The sequence below is a fragment of the Cricetulus griseus genome, chromosome 3, assembly GCF_003668045.3.
Source record: "Cricetulus griseus strain 17A/GY chromosome 3, alternate assembly CriGri-PICRH-1.0, whole genome shotgun sequence".
Lineage (NCBI taxonomy): Eukaryota > Metazoa > Chordata > Mammalia > Rodentia > Cricetidae > Cricetulus > Cricetulus griseus.
In genome coordinates, this window is record NC_048596.1 from 47,253,252 (window position 1) to 47,274,699 (window position 21,448).

Below are 21,448 nucleotides of genomic sequence, written 5' to 3' on the forward strand. Positions count from 1 at the left end.
TTGTTTTGGCCATTCAAACAGCATCAACTCGACCACATTTGTAATGTGTGTGTGTGTGTGTTTCACCTCCCAAATATGTACATACAAAGAAACATACACATTTGTGTATTCATACCACAAAACATGGACTTACAAACACACAAGCATAAATTATTATGTATTTTATCATGTATAAATTAATTTAATATAGAACATGATTATTTAATTTTTTGAAAATACTGTTATCCCTGAAATTATGAAATTCACAATTAAATGAACACATCTATAAAAAAATCATCCTGAGTGAAGTAACTTTCATTTCAATAGACAAATATTGTGTATTTTCTCTTACATGTAGATGTTAGCTATTAATCATTCTATAACCATGCTTCAATATGTACAACCAAAGAGATTAGTTTTAGAGTAAGTGAGTAGGTGAGAGATTTCCCTAGGAATGGAAATAGAATATATAGTTATGGAGAGATGGTGGAGAGATTGGAGGGTTGACAACTTTAGTTAGGCATCAGCTTGAATTTTCCATGTTCAATGTGCTATGTAAGAGGTGTCTTCAGTAATAGACCTTACCTCCTAACTAGCATTCAGTGTACTGAAATATACTCTGCATACTTCAAGAGCCACCAACCCACTTACAAACCCTATGATTTACATTGGTGATTTGTCTGCATGATATGCTTGTGCAATAGTGGCACAAATGTTGTGAGACCAACCAAGTACTCTCTGGTTGTGTTTAAAGCCCACTGTATAATCTGGAACCCATTCCTGACACTGCTCAGGTAGCCAAAAAAAAAAAACAAGAGAATTATTAGTTCATGGTCTTATTGAAAAACCAAATAGTACTTTGATGAGATACCATAGCAATAAAATAAATCCTTTGATATTCTGCTATACCCATTAATCAGTGTCTTGCACAACCATCACCAGAGAAACTTCCTCTTATAATATTTAGGAACTAATACAGGAACCCACAGCTGTACAAGGTGCAGGGAGTGGGAGACTTGGGAACACTCAATTTGGATTGTTCTGTAATGTAAACTGCTGGAAGCAAGGAGAAGATTAGACATAAGGAATTGGGGTATGAATGTTCAACAAGGTAGTGTGGTCTTGTGAACTTCTTTTCTATTTTTTATTTTATTTTAATTAGAAACAAGATTATTTTACATCTCAATTCCAGGTCCCTCTCCCTCCCCTTCTCCCCTATGCCCCCAACTATCACCCTACCTATCCCTTACCCTTTCTGCTCCCCAGGGAGGGTGAGGCCTTCCATTGGGGGTCTTCAAAGTCTGTCTTATACTTTGGGATATGGCCTAGGCCAGCCCCTTTATGTCTAGGCTCAGGGAGTATCCCTCTATGTGGGATGGGCTCCCAGAGTCCATTCCTATGCTAGGGATAAGTACTTGTCTTTTATATTATATTTCTGATTCATTTTGTGTTTTTATGAACTTTGGTGTATGTGGTATGAGTGTGTGTTTGTGTGTGTGGCTTTTGGGTATTCTATTTTTATTATGTTGGGTTTGTCTGTTTGTAAAAATGAATATATTGAGTTATCCATAAATTTAAACACCATCTAACTTTTAAAGGTGTAACCATTTAGGATTTGAGCCGTAGTATTGTCAGAAGATTAATACTGTATATTATAAGAGTAAGTAGTAGATAATGTAAATAGAAAACCATGTAAAGACATAGAACATTTAAAACATTTACTATTATTTAAGAATCATAATTCATGTCTGTATTTTCAATCCTTAAGAAACTGAGGCAGAGAGATTGCACATGTGAAGCCAGCCAGCCTTCACATACACACATACACAAAACAAATGAAAATGAAATCTAAAAAAAAAAAACTATTAGCTATGCTAAAATTATAGACATCGTTTGTGATCTATAATATGCACATTCTTTCCAAAGTCATGAGGAACATTCAGTCAATCAGATTTTGTGTCATAAAACACAACTCAATGCTATAAAAATTACACACAGGAAACAGGCCCTCTTGCATCCAGTTGGTTCCCAAAGTACAGGACTAAACAAATGATACAAAAGATATTGTGATACTGTCCTCCCTGTTTCCTTTGTTATCTTGTTGGTTTAAAGCATCATTATGCCAATCAAAGTTATCATTCCTGGAATAGATTCCATTTTGAATCCTGTTCTAGATAGTTTTTGCTAAGAGTGCACCTCTTCTTACTTTGTAGGTGTTTTAATGAAAAAGGCCTTCTGTGGTCAATAATTTTTAAGAAGTGCCTTTATAGTCCCTGGATCTCAAGCACTACAGACAATTACAAAGTTTTGTCATTTTATCTAAAACTAAGGGAATAAGCTAAATCATTCCTTCTACTTATTTATATAAAGTTGTATACCTGAATATTAACATTATTTCCTGCATATGTGTTTGCTTATATCTCTCTTACAAAACTAGCTGCGCATTGGTGGTGTACGCCTTTAATCCCAGCACTCGGGAGGCAGAGGCAGGTGGACTCTATGAGTTCGAGACCAGCCTGGTCTACAAGAGCTAGTTCCAGGACAGCCTCCAAAGCCACAGAGAAACCCTGTCTCAAAAAACCAAACCAAACCAAACCAAAACAAATCACTCAAAAAGTAGCACGTGGTAAAGAATGTCACCATATGTAGGGACAATTTTTACACTTTATGTTCTTTGTTTTTTATGAACATCATTTCACATCAGATGAGTCTACTTTTGTAGTGGCACAGGGATTTGTTTTAGATAAGACTTAACTTTGTTATATGGTATTTTTCCTATGCTATCAGTTTTTCGGAGAGATAATTCCTGGTAAGGATTTTACCTATGGCCCCTTTCATCTCACTATTCCTCAGAGTATAGATGAGGGGGTTGAGAAATGGGGTTCCCAGTATGTACACCATGGAGATGAATTGATCTTGCTTGGGGTGGTAGTTGGAGTTGGGGCATAGGTACATGAAGGCACAACATCCATACTGCAGCAGTACCACAGTAAGGTGAGAGGAACAGGTGTTGAAGGCCCTGTGGCGGCCAGCTACTGAGTGGAGTTTGAACACAGCAGCCACTATCAAGGCATAGGTTGTAGCAATGAAAAAGAAAGGCACAGCAATGGCTAGTGTGGCTGCCACTAGCACAGAGAGCTCATGTATATGACTTGTGGCACACACAAGACGCATCACAGGTGGCGCATCACAAAAGAAATTGTTCTATCCCCCTGTCCTGACAGAATGGAAGACAGAATATGAAGACCACAAGCTGTAAGGACAGGAACAAGCCAATGACCACAGAAGCCACAACCAAGCGGACACAAATAGTTACAGTCATGATGAGAGGGAACTGTAAAGGATGACAGATGGCAACATATCTGTCATAAGCCATGATAGCCAGGAGGAAGCAGTCAGCACTACCAAGTCCAATGAGGAAAACCATTTGAGTAGCACAGCTCAAATGGTCTTCTCTGATTGTAGGGTGTTGGATAGCATGTGGGGGACCACCACTGCAGTGTAGCATAGTTCTATCCCTGAGAGGCTGCCCAAGAAATAGTACATGGGTGTATGTAGGTGGGCTTCTTTCTGGATGGAGACCACAATGAGGATATTCCCAGAGATGATCAATGCATAAGCCAGGCTGACTCCAAGGAGCAAAGCATACATAGCTCAGGACTGTTGGGATAGGCTAGGAACACAAACTCCATCAATACTGAGTGGTTCTCTCAGGTCATTGATTCCACAGATGTTCTCTTTGGAGTGGAAAAATACCTGTCAGGTTGCCAATTTACCTTATTGATAGATTTTACATTACTAATCAAATCTAGATTTAGATGCAAGACAGATATATATTTGATCTTTTTTATTTTTATAAAATCAGTGACATGAAAATCTACAAGTTAATTTCTGTCTGCAAACAGTTTGGTACTGAAAAACTATTAGCCAACAGAGTCAACATCAATGGGTTGGATGCACAAAGATATTTTCAGAAGTCATGGAAATTAAATTAAATACTTTCAATAAACTTACTAGTAAGCATCAAGTAATTCATGGGTCAAATCCATTCAAGTGTGGTAGGGAAAAATTCCACCAATTTAGTCACTCCTATAATTATTTTTTTATAGATTTCCCTTATATGTATATGTATTTTGCTGTCCTCTGAGGCACTAAATCAGTGATATGTTAGTATCATATTTACTGATAATCATAAGATGGAATATTAAGAAGGAAAGAGATAAGAAAGAAATTATGAGAGAAATGATAATGAGGCAAATTTTTGTTCAATTTAGACTTGACAGTGATAAAAACAAGATGTAGATAATGGTGTCTACCTTTTTGGTTTTTCTAACTTATCTAATCAGGACACAAATGACAACAATGCATATTTTTTTTTACCTTAGGTTTCATCCTAACATAGGAAAAAATATAAACAAACTACTGGAGGCACTTGAAAAATATTCTGTGTATTTGCACAGGATTTTAGAAGACCCACCAAGTCTTTTCCACACTTACCTTCATTTTCCAAGAAGAAATGTGCAATTGAGAATTGAAAATTGTGCTTTCCCAGAAAATAAAATCAGAAGAAAGAATATACAGTGACCTCAAAATTTCAATAAACAGGTACAACTTTAAAGAATTCTCTTTTCACTTCTTTTCTTCAACAAATCTATATTTAGGAAAGGCAAAGAAAGGTATCCTGTAATCTTATTTCGATTTACCCAGTTTTGATATTGGTCATTAATTAATATGGTCTATAAAAGAAATTGGTTTCCAAGTACCTTTCCTCATAAGAAATATTTGCAGAAAGCCATATCACATGCATCTTAGTCATGGATGACTCTCTGTTATTATTATAGCTAAGGAATTGTCAGTACTTTATTCCTTTTCCTTCCTCTCCTGAATTTCAAAATGGTTTAAATAATTTCTCTGATACTTAGTACTCTACATATTTCCCTAGAGTATCAGGAGGAAGGGTAAAATGTAAATATGAAACTAATGATGGATTATGAATAGTGTGATTTGTATAATTCTACCCAATATCTCTATAATGCTAGGGAATACAGAACTTCTCTGAATTTCATTTTTTCTTACTTGAATTATGGGAATGATATTTAGACATCATTCAGACATTATCAAGAATTTAAATGGGATATTAATATAAAATATCAGAATCTAGAAAACTTTACCTCATAATCATCTGTAAATTCGAGGTCAACCACCTATTTATATTTTCATCTTTCTGTAACACCGTGGAAATGATAGGCTTATACATAAAAATGCATACTAGATATATAATATTTCATGAAAACTTTTTATTTCCATTTTGAGATTACTTCATAATAAAACATATTTTAGAATTCTTAATAAAAATAACCTATATCTTATAATTTAACTTCACTACAAAAATTTTTATTAATTAAGTACTTACTATTTTTGTGTTTACAATAAACAGATATCTAAATGTAGCCTAACACCTGTCTGATGATGGAGGGCTTTGAAGTTCATGCCAGAATGATGAGTTCTGAGAATTTTATTGAAATCTAGCATACTTGTATCATCTTAATAGTACAGTTAATTAAATATTCACATGGGGATTATGTGAGGCCATCAATTGTTAGTGCTGAAAGGGAAAGTAGAAATTACCTAGTAAAGATTTTACCAGGTACTTGAACTTTAAGAAGATTCAGTACATAAGGACATATGTACAATGAATTCAATACACAATGAATCTACTAAATTTCTAATTCTTGCTTTAGTAATAGAAGGGAGGATTCTCTGAATTTTTATTCTGTGGTCAACTGAAACAAGATTCTACATACCTTATATCTACTTTGCCTCATCTAAACACTGTTATATTTTCTCTACAGAAATACTTCAGATACTAAATAACTATGCCTGTAGGTTGAAGTACTCTTTCCCATTTACTTTCAGTACTGTTGACACCATGGTTTGGGTGTGTGTCACAATTTAGACTTGTTTCTCTCTGTCTTATATCTATAGGAGGTACAACATCACTAACTAAGAATAACTTGAGAAGGAGTATCTCTGCATAGTCTTGACACCCTGATAATCTAGGTTATAATAACACACTTCTAGTGTCTAGTCTAGTGTCACATAAAAATGAAATTATTGCTTTCAGGTTCAGAAGACCTGAATTAGACCTGCAACAGCATAATCCCTTGGGAGGTCCTTCTCACAAAAGTCTTTTTCCGTTTGTTTAAAGATATAAATACTAAAACTAACCTAATAGTGTTGTGCTCAGTGAAACATGGGGTTGCAAACACTTGGCTTGATGGATGAAACCCATGAAGGTGTATATCTATTTGTTTCTCATTTTTGTACCTTCTTTAGGTATGGTCTTAACAATATGCACTTCATAGAAGAGGATAAGATGAACTCCGCAGGAGGACAAGGGTTCTATTAAACTACAAAGTTACAAAATTTAAAATTTTAGTATATTAACATTTATTAAAGGTTGGTTATTAATATTTTAGTCCAGACAAGCAGAACATGAAGAGAATTCAGAGGAACACTGAGACCTGGGCTAAAGTATTTCTGACACACTATAATCTATGCATGAAGCCATCAGTTTCCTAACAGTAGTATCAATAGTTTGAAAATCAAGGGATAGAAAAAGAGGTCTCTTACCTTCAGTGTGGAGAGAGAGGAGGTTTAATAAGTACTCAGGTTTACCTGCAAGAGCACCTAAAATATGGTGACTCACTATTCTTGTGACCCAACATGAGAAGACAGTGATCTTGGGGGTGACTTCTCTTATGGTACTGAGCCTTAATAGATCATTCCAAACAAAACCACAGAAGGAGTAAATTGCTTTGTCAACTAGTCTTATCTCAGAGGTTCGATCTCCCTGAAGAAGGTAGTTCAGTTATTGCCAATCTATCCCCTTGTTACCAAAGAATTCTGAGAGATTTGACTAATCTATGTAAATAGGCGCAGGAGAATGTACTATTATGAGAATTTATAGTGCATTGCCAATGAGTATCATCAAGCATTGGAAAAGGCACCATTTTCACGAATCGCATGAAGACCTGTTCCAATACTGACACATTATCAGGAAGAAAGCATGCCAGGAATTAAAATGAAAATACTAAAAATAAGAAGGAAAGAAAAACAGACCATGTTCACATTAAAGATTCGATGAATCTTAAATAAAGACTAGTTTTTAAAAAATTGAAAGTGTATCACTAGAACAAATCATAGTATTAGAGAATGCACCCTAGTGTAAGTGAAAATTAAGTCTGCAGAGAAACTGGTACTTTACACATCCTTGAAAAACACTTATTTAGTATCTGATGGTAGAATAATTGATGAATTTTTAGGGAAGAGAAATGTATACTGTATTTCATAAAGTATAAAGCAGTTAAGATACAGCCAATGCCATAATCAGCCCAAGAAAACACTTGGTTTCTTTCTCAACACATGGGTGTATATGTATTTCATTCAAAATTTTTGTTTTGTTTTTGAGATTGTAGTATAATTATATCCTTTCTCCTTTTCTTTTCCTCCTTTCAAACTCTTGCATATTTTCCTTCTTGTGCTTTTTCAAATTCATGGCTTTCTTGATTATATAAAGTTATTTTACATTTGTTTTCTGAACTGATCATTTGGTATTAGATACCCAATGTTTTGCTTTTCCATGGAGAAAACTATTTCTCCCACTCTTAATAATCCTTAGATGTTTGTAGTTCTTTCAGGTGTAGGGCTTGAGGCTTCTTGAGTTTTTCTCTGTTCTCATTAGCATGCCTATGTTTCCTTGGGTTAGAGGTATAATAGCCACTTAGGGAAATGGATTTTTAATCACAAAATATTAAAAAGTGATAAAATAATTGATGTATATGTGTGTCTATATGAATTGTTTAAAATTCTAGATGTCAAAAATAGTATGTCAAACTATACAGGAAAGTTTAAATAATAGCTATCTCTCACATGTATCAAAGGCATGTAGATCCCATATTTCCAACTTCAGACTCTCTAAGGCCACATGAGCCCTGCCTAGTTTGGTAGTGGGTCATGTTCTCTTGCTGTTCTCTACATGCTCTGATTCACACAATCATTCCTCCCTACCTTCCATTGTGTTCGCTGAGCTCCTAGAAGACAGAGGGATCTGATGGAGAACTCCAATCTTTGGATTTTTATCTGGCTATGTATCTTTTATACTGCTCCCTTCTGCTGGCAGAGGTAGCCTCTCTGATGAGACTGGGAAAGGCACTAGTCTATGAGCACAGCAGAGTATAGTTAAGAATCAGGTTTTTTTGTTTTTGGGTTTTGGAAGTCATGTTGTGTTCAACTGGAGGTCTCAGGAATATGCATTCTCAGGTCCCTAGACATCCAGGCAATGCCAGTCATGGGCTCACTCTTTTGGTGTGTGCCTCAAGTAAAACAAGATACTTGTTGGCTACTTCCACAAGTTTTGTGACCCCCTCAGCATTAGCACATCTTGCAGGCAGAACAGAAAACAGATTTTAGGTTGAAAGTTTTGTGCTTGGTTTTGTATTCAGGTTTCTGTGTTGGTAACCTGCAGAGTACCTTACTGTACCAAAGAGACTAGAATGTACATGTGAAGGCTCCATAATTTAAAAACTATGCACGTGGGATTGATTCCTTTCCACTGTCATGTGCTTATTTGAGGAAAGGTGCATGTAATTAAGAAACAGCATGCTTTGGGAAGGTTGACATTTTTAATGTACTAGGTCTACCTAATTATAAAGTAGGATCTTATCTTTTCATTCCTAAATGGAGTGCAGTGAAGATCTGCTTATCTACAGTCAGAAACTCTAAAGCAATGTCAGTATCGGTAGTGTAGATACTGAAAATTCCATTGTGAACAGTTGAGAGATATAGCTTCACCAAATTGATTCCCAAGCATGTAACACAACAGGAGGTGGCACAGCCATATCTAGTGGGAATAGCAAAAGACATAAAGTAAGCCCAGCTGCTTGATAAATTTCCAGCAAATCTGAGACATGTTTTAGTTGCAGTCCCACATTTGGTTTTGATCTCCAGATGTAGCATACCTGAGGTACTTAATATTTTGTACAATTATTTGGGTATATTTAATTAAAGGAAAATTTCTTATGAATAATTTATGCCTTCTTCTAGGAGCACTGCTTCTAAACCTCCCCTTGGAGGACTTCCTTATGCTTTGGAGGCTCTGATGCACATAAAGAAGTCAGATATTTCTTTATGAGACTATGGGATATTCTACAAACATCTGCTCCTCTACTTACTTGGAAACAAGATAATTAAAACAACTTAAACTTAGAAGGTCAACAAAATTTGGTGAAGTTGACAGCAGACAAGACTACAAGTCATTTCCTAATATGTATTCAGTGGTTGCATGGAATAGACAACAACAGTTATATTAGCTAAAGTTACCTCAGCACCACTGTGGGGTTGTATGATCAAGGAGCAAAAAATTGTCAGCTTAGACATATAAGCAAATTCTCTAAAGATATAAAAGATAAGCATCATATTATGGTAGAATTTGAATATTAATTGTAGCAGCTTTGGCTACTGTAGGTCATATTTAGATTTATATAAGGAACCATGGGAAAAATACCGGAACATAAAGAATACATTGTGAAGGGTCAGCTTCATTAACAAGGCCACTAAACTGTCATAGTTTTATTACTAGAAATAAAAGTCAGGGTTGGAAACATGGTTTGTTGGAAAAGAGTTCTTGCTATGCAACCATAAAGATGAGAATTGAGAGCCCCAATATTCACATAACAAGGTGAGTGTCTCACAAACCCTTAAAACCCCAGCTCTTAGGTCAAAAGAGCAGGAAACTCACTGATATTAATTGATCTCCAACCTTGACCAGAAAACTTAAGCACAAAGTCCAGGACAATATTCTTCCTCAGAGGACTAAGCAGAACATGTAGAACAAGTCAGCTGATGTTCTGTTCTATTCCAGCCTCTGCATATGCAGAGGTGAGTACACTTACATACATACACACACATGCACATACACATAGATGTAAGAATGAATAAAAAAATAAATCAATAATTGTATTTTGTGTGGATTGATATCAGGGCAACTGTAGCCTTGTAAAAAGAGTTTGGCAATGCTCTTTCTGTTTCTATTGTGTGGAGCAATTTTAGGAGTATTTGTAATAGCTTTTCTTTGAAATTCTGTTATAATTCTGCAGTGAAACATCTGACCCTGGGCTATTTTTGGTTGGGAGACTTTTGATATCTTTTCTCCCACCTTAGGAGTTACAGGTCTATTTAAATTGTTTATCTGATCTTGTTTTTGTTTTGTTATGTGGGACCTATACAGAAAATTGTACATTTCCTTTTAATTTTTCAATTTTTTAGACTACAGATGTTTCACGTATAACCTGATGAAAGTCTGAATTTCCTCAGCATCTATTGATATGTCCCCCATTTCATTTCTGATATTTTTAATTTCCATATTCTCTTTTTGGTTAGTTGGAATAAAGGTTTATCTATCTTGTTGATTTTCTCAAAGAACCAACTCTTTGTTTCATTGATTCATTGTAATGATCTCTTTGTTTCTCAACTAAGAAAGAGAATTACAGACCAAACTCCCTAAAAAAATTGATGAAAAAATATTCATAAATATTGGCAAACACAATCTGAGAATACATCAGAAAAATCATCCACCATGATCAAGTAGGCTTCATCCCAGAGACGCAGGGATGGTTCAACATATCAAAATCTGTCAATGTAAAATACCATATAAGCAAGCTGAATTAAAATTATATGAGCATGTCATTAGATGCTGTAAAATCTTTCCACAAAATCTAACACCCCTTCATGATAAAGGTGTTGGAGAAATCAGGTATACAAGGAAAATACATAAATATAATAAAGGCAATATATAGAAAGTTAATTGCCAGCATCAAATTAAATGGAAAGAAACTCAATGATACTCCCCAAAATCAGGAACAAGACAAGGCAGTCCACTTCATTTATCTCATGTCTATTCAATATAGTACTTGAAGTTCTAGCTAGAGCAATAAGAAAACAAAATATCAAGGGAATACAAACTGTAAAGTAAAAAGTCAAATATTCACTATTTGTAGATGATGTGATAGTTTATGTAAATGACCAAAAAATTCTACCATGGAACTCCTACAGCTGATAAACACTTAAAGTAATGTGGTAGGATACAAAATTAACTAAAAAAATCAGTAGCCTTCCTATATACAGATGATATATGGGCTGAGAAAGAAATCAGAGAAACATCACCTTTCACAATAGCCTCAAACAACATAAAATATCTTGGGGTAACACTAACCAAAAAAGTGAATGACCTATATGAAAAGAATTTTAGAATTTAAAGAAAAACATTGAAGAAGATATCAGAAAATGGTAGTATCTCCCATAGTCTTGAGTAGGTAGAATTAACATAGTAAAAATGGCAATCTTACCAAAAGCAATCTACAGACTCAATGCAATCCCTATCAAAATAACAGCACAATACTTTACTGTCCTTGAAAGAACAGTACTCAACTTTATATGGAAAAACATAAAACCCAGGACAGCTAAAACAAACAACCCTGTACAATAAAGGAAATTCTGGAGGCATCACGTCACCATTCCTGACTTCTAACTCTACTACAGAGCTATAGTTATGAAAACAGATTGATATTGACACAAAACTCACAGGTGAACCAATGGAATCAATCAAAGACTCTGATATTAATTGACAGACCAATGAATACATGACTTTTGATAAAGAAGCTAAAAGTATACAATGGAAAAACGAAGCACATTCATACAAGGACATCTGTTCAACTATGTTCATATCAGCACTATTTGTAATAGTCAGAAACTGGAAGCAGCCTAGATGCCCCTCAATCTAAGAATTGATAGAGAAAATGTGGTACATTTACACAATGGAGTACTACTCAGTGTAAAAAAAAAAAAACAATGGAATCTTGAAATTTGCAGGAAAATGTATGGAACTAGATGAAACCATTCTGAGCAGGTAACCCAGTCACAAAAAGACAAACATGATATGTACTCACTCATATGTGGATTTCAGACTTAGAGTAAAGTAGGATTTCAGCCTACAATCCACACTGCCAGAGAAGCTAGTAAACAAGGAGGACCCTAAGAGAGACATACATGGTGCCCTCGGGAAGGGGAAAGGGTCAAGATCCCCTGAGCAAATTGGGAGCACGGGAAGAGGGAGGAGGGAACTAGTAGAATCAGAAGGGGAGAAGAGGAGGGATGCAGAGGACACGAGGGAGCAGAAAGGTTGAGTCAGGGGAAAAATAGAAGATATGAAGAATGGAGATACCATAATAAAGGGAGACATTTTAAGTTTACAGAGAAATCAGGCACTAGGGAAATGTATGGAGATCTACAAAGATTACACCAGCCAACAATCTAAGAACAGAGGAGAGGCTACCTTAAATGCCCTCCCCTGATAATGAGATTGATGACTGACTTATATGTCACCCTCATCCAGCAGCTGGTGAAAGTAGAAGCAGACACACACAACTTATCACTGAACTGAACTGGAACCCAGATGCAGAGAAGGACAAGTAAAGAGCAAAGGAGTCCAGACCAGGCTGGTGAAATCCACAGCTGACCTGAACATCAGGGAACTCTTGTTCCCCAAACTGATAGCTGGGATACCAGCTTGGGACTGATCCAGACCCCAGGAACATGCATTTCAGTGAGAAGACCTCCGAAATCTACAGGACCTCCCGTTCAGTTCTTATCCCTAGCATAGGTGTAGACTTTGGGAGCGTTCCACAAGAGGAATACTCCCTGAGCCAAGACACACAGGGGTGGCCCTAGGCCCTATCCCAAAGGATACAATAGACTCTGATGACACCATATGGAAGGCCTCACCATCCAGGGGGAGCAGAAAAGATATGTGATAGCTAGGGTTTTTGTGTGTGTGTGTGGAGGGGGTGGTATGGGAGGACAGGAGGGAGAAGGGAACTGGGATTGTCATGTAAAACAATCCTGTTTCTAATTCAAATATAAAAAAATCTGAAAAAAAAATAAAGCAGCTTCAGCAAATGAGCTGTCCTAACAGGAAGTCAACATGTAGAACAATGCAAATAGATCTTTATCTATCATCATGAACAAAACTTAAGTTCAAATGGGTCAAAGACCTCAACATAAATTCAGTCACACTGAACCTCATAGAAAAGAGAGTGGAAAATAACCTTGAAGGAATTGACACAGAAGACTTCATGAATGTAACACCAGTAACAGACACTGAGACTGACAATTAATAAATATTACCTGCTAAAACTGAGAAGCTTCTGTAAGGCAAAAGCCACAGTCAAAAAGACAGAACAGAAGCCTACAAAATGGAAAATATCTTCAGCAACACCACATCTGACAGAGGCCTGATCTCCAAATTTATAAAGAATTCAAGAAACTAGACATCAGTGTAGTGCTCCAAGAACTCACCCAGCATCAGCGACTCCACACTGGTTAAAAAGCCGTATGAATGCAAGGAGTGAAGAAAGGCCTTTTGGGTACATCAGCCACTAGCTCGGCATCAAAGGATTCACACTGGCCAGAAACCCTATGAGTTCAAGGACTGTGGGAAGACCTTCAGACAATGTACACACCTTACCCAACACCAGAGACTTCACACTTCTGAGAAGTTTAATGAATGTAAAGAGTGTAGTAATGAATTCGTCGCCTTTATGATTCTGGAAGTTGGATTTTCACCTTGTTGAACTGGTTCCAATTATATATCTTTTCTATATTCACCTTCATTTGCATACAGGATCTGGAATGTTTTAGGAATTTCTTCAGTTTCAGCTCTGTACACATCTCCTTGGGTTACTGGTCAGACATGAAACAATTTATCTATGTCCAACACCATCGACAGACTCGATTGTTCCTTATCTTGTTCATCACTATAGAACAAGATTTTTTTTTTGCTGCTTACCACAACGTAGTGTTTCTTCCAGCCATATCTTTTGATATTTCCTCTAAATACCGGAAGCCAGCCTTCAACTCTTGACTCTGGAAGGTTTCAATCAGTCTCATCAGTACTAGGAAAACTACCAATGCTGATTGAATCCAAAAGGTCCAAAAGTTTTGCTCCTAATTGCTCAATATCACTCTCTTTGATAGCCAATTGCATTTGAAGTTCATTTCTGTGTGTACATTTTTCTACCAATTGTGCTTGCATGTCGTTCAGCTCCTTCTGGTGTTTCACCATCATTTGGTTAAATTTCTCACGTTCTTGGTTTAGTTCCAGTTGTAGCTTCCTATTTTCCTTTTTTTTTTTCTTAAATCTTGCATATTAACTTTCTTCCTATCAATTTTAAAATCTTTGCGATTCATTATTTCTGCCAATTTGTTAACAGCCTGTATTTTAAGGGAGCATCCCACATGAATCCAACGCAGCAGTAGGTCACGTGGTTAACTAGTTTTTCAAGATGTATTTTTGACCACTTTCCGGAGCGACTTTTTTGCAGTGGATCTTGTCGAACATCGTTCGAGGAGAGGCTCTGACAAAGCCAAAAACACAGTTTCCTTACTGAGTATCAGAAAGTTCAGAAAGGAGAAAAGTTCTATGAATGTAAAGAGTATAGGAAGACCTTTGTCTGCTGCTCAACACTTAGTCAACACGCGAGAATCCACACTGATGAGAAACCCTATGAATGTGTAGACTGTTGGAAGACCTTCAGTAGTTACTCCCAGCTGATTTCCCATCAGAGTATTTGTGCTGGTGAGAGAACCTTTGAATGCAAAGAATGCAGGAAAGCCTTTCCGACTGCTCTCCCAGCTCACTCAGAACCAGAGCATCCACTAGGGGGAGAAGCCTTATGAATGCAAGGACTGTAGGAAGGCATTTAGAGTTTATCCATTTCTTTCTCAACACAAAAAGATTCACACTGGATAATAAGCCTATGTATGTTAGAAAAATGGTTAAGGCTTCACATCAGAATACCAAATAATCCAATTTATAAGTTGGGTACAGATCTAAACAGAGAATTCTCAACAGAAGAATCTCAAATGACTGAAGCAATTGTTCAAAAATCCTTAGCCATCAGGAAAATGCAAGTCAAAAAACTCTGAGATTCCATCTTACACCGTCAGAAACACTAATGAAAGATTTATACTGGAAAGGATGTAGAGTAACATGAATACTCCTCAATTGCTGATAGGAGTAAAAACATACACAGATGCTTTAGAATTCAGTATGGTGGTTTCTCAGAAAATTGGCAATAAATATATCTCAAGACCTAAGAATACTACTCTTGGACATATACCCAAAGGATGCACACTCATGACTCAAGGACATTTGCTCAGCTATGTTCATGGCTGCCTTACTTGTATTAGTCAGAAGCTGGAAACAACCTAGATGTGCCTCAACTGAAGAATGGATAAAGAAAGTATGGTACATTTACACAATGATATACTATTAAGAGGTCAAAAAACCAATGACATCTTGAAATTTTTAGGCAAATGGATGGAACTAGAAAAAATAATCCTGAGTGAGGTACCCCAGACTCAGAAAGACAAACACAGTATGCAGTCAGTCATAAGTGGATATTAGAAATAAAGCAAAGCATAACTATCCTATAGTCCACAACCCCAGAGAAGCAAGGAAACAAAGAGGACCCAAAGAGACATACATGGACGTGTGGTGGGAGAGGGGTGGTGGTCATGGAGTGGGAAGGGGAGAAAGGAAAGGGGGAGGAGAATATGAGGGATCAGGAAGATCAAATTGGGGGAAGGACAGAGAGGAAGAGCAAGGAAAGAGATAACATTTAAGAGGAAGCCATTATGGGGTTAGAGAGAATCCTGGTACTAGGGAAATTCCTAGAAATCCACAATGATGATTCCAGCTAAGAATTTAAGCAGTAGTGGAGAGGGTGCCTTAACTGCCCTTCCTCTGTAACCAGATTGATGACTACCTTAATTGTTATCCTAGAACTTTCATCCAGTAACTGATGGAAGCATGTGCAGAGACCCACAGCTAATCACAGAGCTGAACTCCTGGAGTTCAGTCATAAAGAGGGAAGAATGATAATATGTGCAAAAGGGAGAAGACTACTATGGATAAGCCCACAGAAACAGATGACCCTAGCCAGTGGGAGCTTATTGACTCCAGCCTGACAGTCCAGGAATCTGCATAAGACAAAACTAGGCCCTCTGAGTGTGGGTGACAGTTGGGTGGCTTGGGTAGTTTATGGAGCCACTAGCAGTGAAACCAGGATTTATCCCTAGTGCATGAACTGGCTTTTTGGACTGCATTCTCTATGGAGGGACACTTTGCTCAGCCTAGATACAGCACAGCGGGCCTTTGTCTTGCCTCAAGTGTTATGACAGATTTGTTGAGTCCCCAGGGGAAGCCTCACCCTGTCTGAGGAGCAGGTAGGGTGGGGTGGGGAGAAGGAGGGGCATCAGGAGGAAGGGAGGGAGAGGGAACTGGGATTGGTATGTAAAATAAAATTGTTTAAAAAATAAACAATTTTAAAAGGTGAAAATAAATAAGTAAATAAAGCAATAAATGAATAAGTCCCTGAAAAAAATGACACCTAAGAGTCAAGATACAGATCAATTGTACAATAGAGTAACTACCCAAGCTGGGAATTATGGTACAAGTTGTAATCCCATATTCAAGATTCAAAGCCAGGAGGATTAGGAGTACAATATTATCCTCATTTTTATAATTTCTAGATCAGGCAGGAGTAATATATAAATAAAATCTAAGAGTTGTTTTGATTTGTATTTCCCTGATGGCTAAGGATGTGGAGCACTTTCTTAAGTGCCTTTAGGCTGTTTTAGATTCCTATATAGAAATTCTCTATTTCAAGCTGTACCCTGTTTTTTAATTGGATTACTTGGTGTTTTGGTGACTAGCTTCTTGAGTTCTTTGTATATTTTGGAGATCAGCTATCTGTCAGATGTGACGTTGGTGAAAATCTTTTCCATTCTGTGGTCTGCCATTTTGTCTTGTTGGCTGTGTTCTTTGCCTTACAGAAGCTTCTAAGTTTCAGGAGGTCACATTTATTAATTGTCTTTCTCAGAATTTGTGCTACTGGTATTATGTTCAGGAAGTGATTTCCTCTGACAATTAATTCAAGGGTACTACCACTTGCTTTACTAAGATGTTCAGTGTGGTTAGATTTATGTTGTGATCTTTGGTCCATTTGGACTTAAGTTTTGTGCATTACAGTAGATATTGATCTATATGAAATCTTCTACATGTCAGCATCCACTTATACCAGCACCATTTGTTGTAGATGCTGTCTTTTTAACATCATATAATTTTAGCTTCTTCATCAAAAATCAGATGTTAGTAGGTATGTGGATTAATATCAGGGTCTTTAATTTGATTCCATTGGGCTACCTGTCTGTTTTTGTGCCATTATCAAGCTGTTTTCATTACTATAGCTCTAATGGTGATGTCTCCAGAAGTTCCTTTATTTTTTACAGGGATATTTTGCCTATCCTGGGTTTTTTGCTTTTCCATATAGAGTATTGTTCTTTCACGGTATCTGAAGAGTTGTGCTGGCATTTTGAGGTGAATTGCACTGAATCTGTAGATTGGAATTTTTTCATGCTGTACCTATTATATTCAACACAGAAGTAGATTTTGTCTCACATTTTTAAAATTTAAATTAGAAACAATCTTGTTTTACATAAAAATGTGAGTTTCCTCTCCCTTCCATCCTCCTATCCCCCCACACCCATCCCATCCACTTTCTGCTCCCAGGGAGGAGTGAGGCCTTACATGGGGGATCATCAAATTCGGTCACATCATTTAGAGCTGAGCATAGGCCCTCCCCTTTGTGACTAGACTGAGAGAGTATCCCTCTATATGGAATGGGCTCCCAAAGTCCATTTGTATACTAGGGATAAATACTGATCCACTGCCAAAGGCCACAAAAAATGCACAACCCTCCTAACTGATACCCACATTCAGGGGGCCTGGGAGCAGGACCCTAAAAGAGACATACATGGTCCCCTGGAGAAGGGGAAAGGGACAACATCTCCTGAGCAAATTGAGAGCAGGGGGTGCTAGGGGAAAGGGAACTAGTAGAATAAGAAGGGGAGGAGAGGAAGGGTGATGAAGACATCATGGGACAAGGAGGTTGAGTTGAGGGAAGAACAGAAGAGAGCAAGATAAGAGATATTAAAATAGAGGGAGACATTATAGGTTTAAAGAGAAATGTCTGGAGAGTTACAAAGATGACCCCAACTAACAATCTAAGCAACAGACAAGAGGCTACCTTAAATGTCCTCTCCTGATAATGAGATTGATGACTAATTCATATGACATTGTATAGCCTTTATCCAACAGCTAGTGGAAGTAGAAGCAGACACCCACAGCTAAACCTTGAACAGAACTGGAGTCCAGTTGCAGAGAAGGAGGTCTGATGAGCAAAGGAGTCCACACCAGGCTGGTGAAACCCACAGAAACAGCTGACCTGATCAAGGAGAGCTCTTGGTCCCCAGACTAATAGTTGGCAAAGCAGCATGGGATTGAACCAGACCCCCTGAATGTGGGTGTCAGTGAGGAGACCTTGGAAATCTATGGAACCTCTTGTAGTGGATCAGTATTTATCCCTAGCATTTGAATGGACTTTGGGAGCCCATCCCACATGGAGAGATACTCCCTGAGCCTAGACACAAGGGGGTTGGCATAGACCCTACCACAAAGACTATGACAGACTTTGAAGACCCCCTATGGAAGGCCTCACCCCCCCCCTTGGGAGCAGAAAGGGTATGGGATAAGTAGGGTGTTAGTTGGGGGGGGGGAATCATGAGAGGAGGTGAGGGAAAGGGACCTGGGATTGACATGTAAAATAATTTTCTTTCTAATTAAATTTAAAAAGACAGGAACTAGAGAGGAGGGTTCCAAAACAAACTTTCATGCTAAAATTTCCAGGACAGAGGGTTTCTGTTTGCACCCACAAGGGTTAGGTCTTGCTTCTCTAACCTAGCTGTCCATCGATGCTTGGCCAGTGGAAGCTCATTCCTGTTTCCTTACAAGCAGAGGAAAATGAAGTCACCATGAAACATCTAAGATGAAGGAAACCCATACATTAAATAATCAATTGCTGACTGTCACTTCATATCAAACACAGAAAAAAATGTTTATTTTGGAAAATATTTATCCATCAAAAATGTAAGTAATCCCTTTTTATAGAAGGAGAATCTCTGCCTCCTCAGAGGAATGCATGTAAACAGACATCAGTCTTTATTCAAATTGCAGCATGTATGTCAGGTTCCCAAGAAAGCCACTATCATCGGTGAACAGGAAATCATTAAAAAAACAACAACACAGTTTATTACTTTTCTTTTCTTATACAATTAAATCCAGAGGAAAACATTCCAAGTCAATTTCTGTCTGTTCTCTTTGATTTTATTATTTTCTTGATTTTTTTTAGTTTTTGGAGACTACGTAATTACAATATTTCTAACTTATTTTATTCTAAATTTTAAAAGTATTCAATAAATTCAAGATAATGAATATAGGTATGAGTGGGGTACACATTAAAATTAAAACAAAATGTGAATTTTAGTAAAGTAAATAATAAAATGTTCATATTCAGTTGATTGATTTAACTATCAGACACCCTTGCAAGTCCCTCGCTACAAGCAGAATCCATTAGCGCCAATGAAAAATGGGTTTACGGAAGATGGAGTTCCTCAGCGCATCTTTGACATCCTTGTTCCTAAGGGTGTAAATCAGAGGGTTGAGTAATGGAGTCACAAACGTGTAGACGAGGGCGATTTGGCGGTCTTCATCATCTGAGGTGCTGGAGCGGGGCCTCAAGTAAACCAGGCTACAGCCACCATACTGTAGCAAGACAACAGTGAGGTGGGAGGAACAGGTGGAAAAGGCCCGCTGGCGGCCTTCTGCAGACCGCATGCGCAGGATTGTGGATACAATGAATACATAGGAAATGAAGATAAGTAAGAATGGGACTGTCAGAACCAGGATGCTCACAACATAGAGGACAGCCTGGTGCACATGGATGTCAGCACAGGCCAGGCGCAGCACTGGGGGCACATCGCAGAGGAAGTGGTTGATTTCCCTGTGATGTCCACAAAAGGGCAAGGTGAAAATTAAGGAAGTGAGCTGCAGGGAAAGGAATAGAGCCAAGTTCAAGGATCCCAGTACCATCTGGAGGCACAGCTTCCGGGTCATGATGAGGCTGTAGTGCAGAGGGTGGCAGATTGCCACATACCTGTCATAGGCCATGATTGCCAAGAAAAAGCAATCAGTGCCACCTAGAGTGAGGAAAAAGAACATTTGTGTTCCACAACCAGCAAGTGATATAGGCGTCTGGCTTCCCAAGATATTGGAAAGCATTAACGGCACCACATCTGTGGTGTAGCAGATTTCTAGGAAAGACAAACTGCCCAGGAAGAAATACATGGGTGTGTGCAGGGAGCTGTGTGTGCACACCACCCAAATGATAGCAGTGTTGCCACAGAGGATCATCAGATAGAGCAGGAGGAAGAGTGTGAAGAGGAGAGCCTGCAACTCAGGGACGTTGGTGAAAACACGGAACACAAACTCAGTGGCTTCGGATTGGTTAAGTTCATGTTTCACAGCTAGCATGGCTCCTGCAAAAAGAAGGAATCAATTTGTAGAAATAATTCTGACTGTTTTATTAGAAATATTCATGAATTATGGAAAATCTTATCTACGGACAAATCTCCAAGACCACAGCCTATGGGTGCTCCTGGTTGAATACCTTTGATTTTTTCAATTTAGCAGTTTACCTAAATGTACAAGTGCTAACATTTTGTGTGTATGTAAAAGACAATATATTAAAAAGTATGTTGGTGTATTTAAAATTAGGTTAAGAGACTCCATCTTCATTATTTTGGTATTCATATATTCTTAACAAAATAAGTCATAGACAGTAAGAATATATGCCAGTTACATTTTATAGTAAATTTAATCACTCACTGACAAGATGAATATTACAAATTATATGTAAGTGCCTTTCAGTATTATCTATCTCAGCTGTCAGCACTCTTTTTTATTATTGGTGTTTATGTTTCAATTTCTGTATATAATGATAATGCATGTACACTGTTGTACTTGGCTTTCACATAATATCTAAAAAGTTTTCTCTTCTGTGTGCTAATATGTTCCTTTCATAGCTTTATCATTCACTACTTTATGACTACACTCTAATTATCATGATTTGTTGATTTTAAATCCAGTATTTTGTACTCTGTCAGAAAATAGGCAACAATACCTAACGCCATCTTTTATAATACATACTTTTCATGTACTTCCCTTCATAAACATTTTTCCTAAATTTCCCATTGTTAACCAAAGCTTTGTTCCCTGACAAAAATTTGCACGATGAATGGTCTTTAGGAGCTCATTCCTTATGGAGGGATACTCTCTCAGCCTAGATACACAGGAGAGGGCATAGGTCCTGCTTGGTATTGGTATAAAAATGGATAGGTTGACCAATGGAATTGAATATTAACCCACGCACCCATGAAAACCTGATTTTTGACA

At 37.5% G+C, this 21,448-nt stretch overlaps 1 protein-coding gene and 1 pseudogene across 1 annotated transcript; both read right to left on the reverse strand.

Annotated features, from left to right (window-relative positions):
- Positions 1 to 2,754: 2,754 nt before the first annotated feature.
- Positions 2,755 to 3,671, reverse strand: LOC100766741 (annotated as a pseudogene).
- A 15,896-nt stretch (positions 3,672 to 19,567) lies between these two features.
- Positions 19,568 to 20,527, reverse strand: LOC100766451 (olfactory receptor 10Q1). The gene has a single exon (XM_027406826.1). The coding sequence runs from the start codon at positions 20,525 to 20,527 to the stop codon at positions 19,568 to 19,570; it is 960 nt and encodes a 319-aa protein (XP_027262627.1).
- Positions 20,528 to 21,448: the final 921 nt, after the last annotated feature.

Bases quoted from the DNA above. Each gene is read 5' to 3' on its own strand.
- LOC100766451 (XM_027406826.1), bottom strand. From the start codon at position 20,527: ATGCTAGCTGTGAAACATGAACTTAACCAATCCGAAGCCACTGAGTTT.